The following is a 7,878-nucleotide window of genomic DNA, read 5'->3' as shown; positions in this document are numbered from 1 at the left end:
TGTGGGTCTTGGGTGTGTTAAACATTCCTATTGTTTTTTTTTCTTTTCTTTTCTTTTTTTTTGGTGAGGCAATTGGGGTTAAATGACTTGCCTAGGGTCACATAGCCAGTAAGTGTCAAATGTCTAAGGCTGGATTTGAACTCAGGTCCTCCTGAATCCAGGGCTGGTGCTCTATCCATTGGGACACCTTAGCTGCCCCAACATTCCTATTGTTTATAGGAAACAAAGAGCTGTCACATACTTGATCTTCATTGTACATTGATTTCATTTTTACTTGACTTGAAATTTGAGATTTGTCATTTTCCCCAGGATTCTGGGATGGGGATGTAAAGCTCCAAAGATTGTGAGGAAGAAAAAAAAAGCCCAATTTAAGTGGTATTACTCTCTCAGGAGTAAACCCAGTCTTCATATACTGGTTCATAGCTGAGATGGTCCCTTATTAGAAAGGTTTAGCATCTCAGCCCCCTGGGCCCAGTAGCAATGACAATTGTTTATACACATCAAGGAATTTTGTAATGATTTTATCCTGGGGGATACCTGATTGCAGGACCTGTGCCTGTCAAGATAAGGTCTTCAGTAGAGAAAGTTCTGTGAAAACCTGCCTGTTTCCATGTCATGTCTATCTTCCATGCATACATAATGCCATCTCACAAATAGTTTGTTGTTTGTTTTTTGTGTGGGGCAACGAGGGTTAAGTGACTTGCCAAGGGTCACACAGCTAGTAAGTGTCAAGTGTCTGAGGCTGGATTTGAACTCAGGTCCTCCTGAATCCAGGGTCAGTGCTTTATCCACTGCACCACCTAACTGCCCCCCATGTTTTTTGTTTTTTAAATAGGCATGTGGACCGTTCGTTACTACCTTTTCTTCCCCTTTTTGGATTTTTTCTCCTCTGAAAATATTTGAAAAACTAATTTCTAAGTGCCTTTATATTTGTGTTGGCTTCCACCTCAATCCTTTCTAAATGTATTTGATGAGGCTCTTCCTGACTAAATTTTCCTATGTCTTTTCTTCTCCCTTATATACTGTGAGTGAACTGGTCGAACTGGGCCTTTCTTAGAGCATACACAAATATTCCCTACCTGGTTCCAATCCATCACAGGGAAACTCGGGGGAATCTACTTTAAGCTAACAATGACCAAAGGGCTCTCATTCACTGAGAGTCCTCAGATCAGTTGTTGAGCCAGAAGAGCTAATGACTCTCGGGGCACTGCAATGGGAGATGAAGAGTTCCCTGACTGGCTGCTGGCCTAGAACTCAGCAGATATACAAAAAGGGTAACATAACCCTCTGTTGCTCTTAAATTGCCTCCTGGAAGGAAGGTAAGGAAGAAGCATTTGGCCCCATTTCCCCACCCAGCCACAGCAGCCCTGTGTATATAACTGCTTTTCTCTTCTTTGTGCTTATTTTTTCCTGATCATAAATGAGTCAGTGTCTTGAGTTTGAAGTGTCCAGGTGACCCTGAGTTCTGAAAAGGCAGAAGAACCTGGAAGGCCTGAAAGATGATAGTTTCAATGTTCCTGGAGTGGCAGTATCAGAAACAGAAGCATCTATATCAGAAGGGAAGAGCAGAAAGATAGTCACTCAAGGGAAGGTAGCTCCAGAGAGTATGACCACAATGGATTACCAAAGACAGACAGATCCCACTTGTCGAGGAGTGCCCCCCTCTCCTTCCCCTGCTTCCTCCCCGCCTCCCTTCCCCCCTTTACCTCCCCCCACCAAGCTGAACAGCTCACCCAAGGGAAGCTACAGGATGACTGCAAAGGGAGAAAGGACTTCTGGCTTCAGGGGGTTTTGAGTTACTCCTTTGCCTTATTTGCATGCCTCTTTGAGCCCATTTTCCCTGTATATGCTGCATATATTAATGGGAGAATGAGCCCATTTTGTAGAGGAAATGCATTATATCAACTCTTTTGACTATATCATCTTAGTAAATACCTTTACTAAAAGTTAATTGGGCAGCTAGGTGGCACAGTGGATAGAGCACCGGCCCTGGAGTCAGGAGTACCTGAGTTCAAATCCGGCCTCAGATACTTAACACTTACCAGCTGTGTGACCCTGGGCAAGTCACTTAACCCCAATTGCCTCACCAAAAAAAACAACAACAAAAAAAATATATATATATATAAACTTTAGAACTCCAGTTTATCAGCCAACTTTCCTCATAAAATGTAGATACTCAAACTGCAGATCACTGAAATCAGATTGGGACGTTGTCATGAACACATCTGCTTTTTATTGGGCAGATTTTGGAGGCATTTAGTTTTGAAAAAGATAATTTTATCTTACACTTTTTGACAGAAAAAAAGGACAGGTATGGAATTGTACTGATGGACTATGATGTGATGCTATTTATGCAATAATAAAAAGGTTTTACTCCCTTCTCAAATACATTTATTTTCAATACAGTAGTAAAATTATAGCCATTGAGTAATATTTGCATCAAGCCTTACTGTACAATGTACATTCAAGTTAGAATGTGTAATTTAGTACTGTATTCTTACTGGTGAAAAATGGGAAAAGGCAGGCTATCCATATAACAGAGGAGCTACAAAATAAACAGAGAAGCAACTTGCCAAAATTTACTTCCATTTATGAGTAGCCTTTTTTTGTGGAAGGAAAGAACTAGAGAAAAAAAGGGTGACTGGAGAATGGCCAAACAAACTGTGGTATGTGGATATATTGAATATAACTGTGCTTTAAGCCATGATGAATTTAAGGAATTAATTTAGAGAAAGATGGGGAGACATATGAATTAATGCAAAGACTGGAAGACAATATGCACATGTAGCATAACAATCCAAATGGAAAGAACAGTAATATGAAATTGGACACTATGTAAGGTTTGGCCCTTGGGAAGGGACAAGAAAATGCAAGACCTTCATTTTATTGAAGAAGTGAGGCACTTTGTGTATGGAAGGCTGCATGCTGGCGGGCATAGATGATATGTTGGGTTAATATCTTAGAACTGCTTTGCTAGAAAGGGCAGAATACATTTGGAAATGAATATCACAAGGGGCAGCTAGATGTCGCAGTGGATAAAGCACTGGCCCTGGATTCAGGGAGACCCAAGTTCAGATGTGACCTTAGACACTTGACACTAGCTGTATGACCCTGGGCAAGTCACTTAACCCTCATTACCCCGCCAAAAAAAAAAAAGAAAGAAAAAAGGAAATGAATATCACATAAAAGCAAAAGGCATTAATAAAACTTGATAAAAATAAATAAGGGGCCTGGGGGGGGTGGTGATGGTGAAAAAAAGTATTATTGTGGATTGGGAGATGAGGAGAAAGGAACAGGAAAAATATGTAACAAACCCTGTCAGAGATGGTAGCAATACCAAAATGCATTGTGACCCTGCCTTTCTGGCAAGAGGCTAGGTGGTGGTAGTAGGGAGCAAGTGGAGGCCTATCCTCTACTAAATACCAGAATAGTGTTATCTAGTTCTCTAGAAAAGCCAGTTGGTTGTTTTTGTTTAGGCAGTTGGGATTAAGTGACTTGCCCAGGGTCACACAGCTAGTAAGTGTCAAGGGTCTGAGGCTGCATTTGAACTCAGGTCCTCCTGAATCCAGGGCCGGTGCTCTATCCACTGCACCACCTAGCTGCCCCTCAGTTGAGTTTTAATATGTATATATTATTCTTTTTCCAAATGACACTCTCCTACTACCCCCCTATGGCCAAATAATTCACCAGTAAAAACTTTCTAGGATAAGAAGAATATGGACTGATAAAGTATCACCTAACAATTTTGCTTGTTCCACTGTGATCCCTGATGCATCAAGTCATCTAATCTTTCACCTGGAAGGCTTTAATAATCATAAAAGTGGATACATTTTGCTTCTAGAACAAAATATAAAATTACTCCTAGGTGAAAAGCTCTGGCATTTAAATAGTTTATTCTTTTCTTTTGCAGGGCAATTGGGGTTAAGTGACTTGCCCAGGGTCACATAGCTAGTAAGTGTTAAGTGTCTGAGGCCAGATTTGAACTCAGGTACTCCTGACTCCAGGGCCAGTGCTCTATCCACTGCACCACCTAGCTGCCCCTCTGGCATTTAATTAAAAAGAGGAAAAATTATAGTTTGTGGAGTGTATGTACAAAGGAACTTCCCCTTTCTTTTTCTGGAGGCAATCAGGGTTAAGTGACATGCCCAGACTCATACAGCTAATAAGTGTCTGAGACCATATTTGTTTTTGGCAGGGCAATGAGGGTTAAGTGACTTGCCATGGGTCACACAGCTAGTAAGTGTTACGTGTCTGAAGCTGGATTTGAATTCAGGTTCTCCTGAATCCAGAACTAGTGCTATATCCACTGCACCCCCTAGTTGCCCCCCCTTCCCCATTTTCCCTCTTGACTTCAATAACTAAATCAGTAAATGTTCCAGAACAATAAAATTGCTAAATTTAACACCTTGAAGAGTATACAATTTAAGCCAGAATTTAATAGAAAACAAGTCAGTTTGTTAAAACACTTCATTCTCAATCCATGGTAAAATCACACACACATTCACAGTATGATATACCTGAGCATAACTTACAGAAAAAAACATGGACTGAATTCCTATGAAAATGAACTATCTTATCAAATACTCTTCAGAAACATTCAACCACAATGAGTTTTTCCAAATGACATCTTCCCAACATAAAATGCAGTCAAGCATTCTAATTCTGTTGTACAATTAGCTTTCCCCAACGATGCCTTTCCAGTAAAAAATCTATTCAAGATGCACATTCTAATTGTCACTTTCTGGTTTTAGGTATAAAGGGTGTCATAATACGCAATAAATTGTCCAAGAAGATTCATGGCTTTTGGGCAGGTGCATCACAGTAAGGAATATTTTCTGTAAGAAGGTCTTTCCTAGGAACTAATTTCAAAGTGTTGTGATCTGTGTGAATGCCTTGTATGACAGATTTTCTGAGTATCAATTCAACATCAGAACCTATCTTGATCAATTTTTCTATTTCCTCCGGTGAAGTCTCACTTTTATTCTTTTTGAATTCTTCATTTATCTTTTTTCTTGCTGCTTCTAGTGCTTTGATATCGTTTTTAAAAACTTGCTGTCTAGTCCTGTGCAAGGTTTTAAAAAGCCGTAACACCTTGGCGGAGTCAGCCATCTCTGCAATCCAGTTTCTTGGGTTCGGCAGGACTCCCGGAGCAATCACCTTCTCCCTCCAGCCTGCTCTGAGTCTCCGTAGAAGAGCTTTTCCCAGACCCCACTCTTATTTAGTTTATGTCCGTTTTCTCCGCCCGGTCACATCCTTGGTGGAGAAGAAAAAAGGAAAAAAAAAGAGGGGAAAAAAAGAGCAGAGGTAGAGAGGAGGGGGGAGGTTAGAGAGGAAAGGAATCGATATAATCTAGTTATACATATAGTATAAACATACAACATGAAGATACAATATAGCATAAACTTAACATACTCAAGTACAGTATACCCAAAATGAAGTCATCTTTCGCTGATCAGCTCCCCCCACCCCGCTTTGCAAGGGGGGAAAACTTTTGTGTTCGCTTCGCCTCTTTCAGTGGCTAACTGTGCAGTTACAGGCTTGGCTCAAATCAGTTGCTGCATTTTAACGGCATTACCAAAATCCTAAAAACAGGTAGGTATTAACAAGAGTGGACTTAAACTGGGGGGAGGGGGTGTTTTTCCCTCCCCTCCCCCCTAGATTTTACCGCTTACCCACTGGTCGAACTGGAGCGCCCCAAGGGAGCAGGGGGAGAAAAAGGAGCTCCGCTTGGCTCCCTCTCACCAGCCCCGGTAACCGTTGGCTCCTGGTAGGGTCTCTGCTCCTCTACCACCTTAGTTGGCCCGAGTATATCCATTCATGGAGGTTCGTCCCCCCACCCCCGGCAATCACCCCGCTCCTGGGGTCTGACCTGGTCCCCACCTCCCTTCTGCTCCCCAGACGGGCTTTGAGCATTCCCCCTTTGGGCAGCAGGAGGGGCCCGCGAGTCCCTTCCGAGCTCCTGGTTTAGCTCAGCGCGGCCGGAGAAGAGAGACCACTGAGGGCACTCGTCTTGCCTCTGCGAGCCTCAGGGATGTTTCCATCCAGAAGGAAGTTCCTTCAAGGTCAAAGGCCCCTCCCCGGAAGTCGAAAGAATTCTGGGTACTAGCCTTGTACCAGCTTCCGCCCTTCCCCCACACACACCTGGAGCATTGTGGGCGGGACAATCCCGAGCGGGTTCTACTGTTACGTTGCCTTTTTTTTTTTTAAACTAGTATCACTCTCTACAACCAGTTTAGGTTCCTACTACTTGAAGGCCGCTGCGTGGCCAAGTGGATGGAGCTCAGGGTCTGGAGTCAGGAAAACTCATCTTAGTCGAATCTGGTCTCAGACACTTACTAGCTGTCACTTAACCCTGATTGTCTTTGTTTCTTCTTCGGAAAAATGAGCTGGAGAGGGGCAACTAGGTGTCAAAGTGGATAGAGCACTGGCCCTGGAGTCGGAAGGACCTGAGTTCAAATACGGCTTCAGATACCTAACACTTACTAGCTGTGTGACCCTAGTCAAGTCACTTAACCACAATTGCCTCACCAAAAAAAAAAAAAAGAGCTGAGTTGGAGAAGGAAATGGTAAACCACACCACTATCTCCTCCAAGAAAACCCCAAATGGGGTCACATAGCGTTGGACACACTTGAAAAACAATGCATCGACATGTGGCCCCCGACCTGAGAAGCACTAAAGATACAAAGAAAGGCAAAACCCCAGTCCTTGTGCCCAAGGAGCTCGAAATCTAATGGGCAAGACGATATGCAGAGGATTACTTATAAAAAAGGAAGCACAGTATAAAGCAGATCTAAGAAAACTATGTACACAATGACTACTATATGCTAAAAGAACAGCTACCAATATATAGAGAGATAGATATAGATAGATATCAAAAGTCAGTGTTTCAAAAGTATAAAGAGCAAACATGGCTCAAAGAGATATGTGAAGGGGCAGCTAGGTGGCGCAGTAGATAAAGCACTGGCCCTGGATTCAGGAGGACCTGAGTTCAAATCCAGCCTCAGATACTTGACACTAGCTGTGTAACCCTGGGCAAGTCACTTAACCCTCATTACCCCACAAAAAAAAAAGAGAGAGAGATATGTGAAGACACCCCATACCCGTTCCTTTTGGAGAAGTGGGAAGGCCACAAGTGCTGTCATACATTGCACATATTTTCAGACTTCAGTGCTGCTAATCTGATTTTTTCCCTTTTGTGTTTTTTCTTTTCTTTATATATATATGTATATATATGTATATATATATGTATATATATATATGCTGTGAGGGGTAGGGGGAAGGACACTGTGAAGAAGACAATAAAGCTTTTCTTTTTAAAGAAACATAAGGGGCAGCTAGGTGGCACAGTGGATGGAGCGCCGGCCCTGGAGTCAGGAGTACCTGAGTTCGTATCCGGCCTCAGACACTTAACACTTACTGGCTGTGTGGCCCTGGGCAAGTCACTTAACCTCAATTGCCTCTCTTAAAAAAAAAAGATACATAAGCAAAATAAAGCCATAGGACAATTCCCGAAGCAGCAAAATCCATAGAAGAATGTGCTGAAATCATCTTCCAAACAAGGATGGCTTGGAAGGTCAGAAGGAGGGAACTGCTGTGCTGAGACAGGAGTGGAGCCCAACCTCACAGTCACCCTGACACCCTGACACAGATCCAGTCTCAGGAAGACTGACAGAGAAAGAGACTCGCCAGAACCTCTGAATCAGCTGCAGCGCCAGTGTCATCTGGAACTAAGCTCACAGTCTGGTGAGAGGGCTGAGCCCTTGGCAGGGGGGAGATTACAGGAGATTACAGCATAGGCATGCTGGTGCTGAGGCAGAACTTCGGTTTTTCACCCCTACTAGAAACCAGGAGGTAGGCTTGAGTAGCAGTGGCCCAGG

General features: G+C 42.9%; 1 protein-coding gene across 8 annotated transcripts; it reads right to left on the bottom strand.

Moving 5' to 3' along the window:
- Window positions 1-4,416: 4,416 nt before the first annotated feature.
- LOC122736836 (complex III assembly factor LYRM7) lies at window positions 4,417-6,074 on the bottom strand. 8 transcript variants are annotated; one of them, XM_043979242.1, is made up of 3 exons: window positions 5,870-6,074; window positions 5,413-5,582; window positions 4,417-5,253 (listed from the first exon to the last, which is right to left on the bottom strand). In XM_043979242.1, the coding sequence occupies exon 3, from the start codon at window positions 5,107-5,109 to the stop codon at window positions 4,795-4,797; it is 315 nt and encodes a 104-aa protein (XP_043835177.1). In that variant the 5' UTR covers window positions 5,110-5,253; window positions 5,413-5,582; window positions 5,870-6,074; the 3' UTR covers window positions 4,417-4,794. The 8 variants fall into 8 exon arrangements, with proteins under 8 accessions (XP_043835177.1, XP_043835181.1, XP_043835174.1 ...); XM_043979246.1 differs by having other exon boundaries at window positions 5,881-6,074; XM_043979239.1 differs by lacking the exon at window positions 5,870-6,074 and adding an exon at window positions 5,673-5,858.
- Window positions 6,075-7,878: the final 1,804 nt, after the last annotated feature.

Source organism: Dromiciops gliroides, chromosome 1 (genome assembly GCF_019393635.1).
Source record: "Dromiciops gliroides isolate mDroGli1 chromosome 1, mDroGli1.pri, whole genome shotgun sequence".
In the NCBI taxonomy this organism is placed as follows: domain Eukaryota; kingdom Metazoa; phylum Chordata; class Mammalia; order Microbiotheria; family Microbiotheriidae; genus Dromiciops; species Dromiciops gliroides.
This window is presented reverse-complemented; position numbering and strand designations above follow the sequence as displayed.

Excerpts from the sequence above, each read along its gene's own strand:
- LOC122736836 (XM_043979242.1), bottom strand. The coding sequence starts at position 5,109 with ATGGCTGACTCCGCCAAGGTGTTACGGCTTTTTAAAACCTTGCACAGG.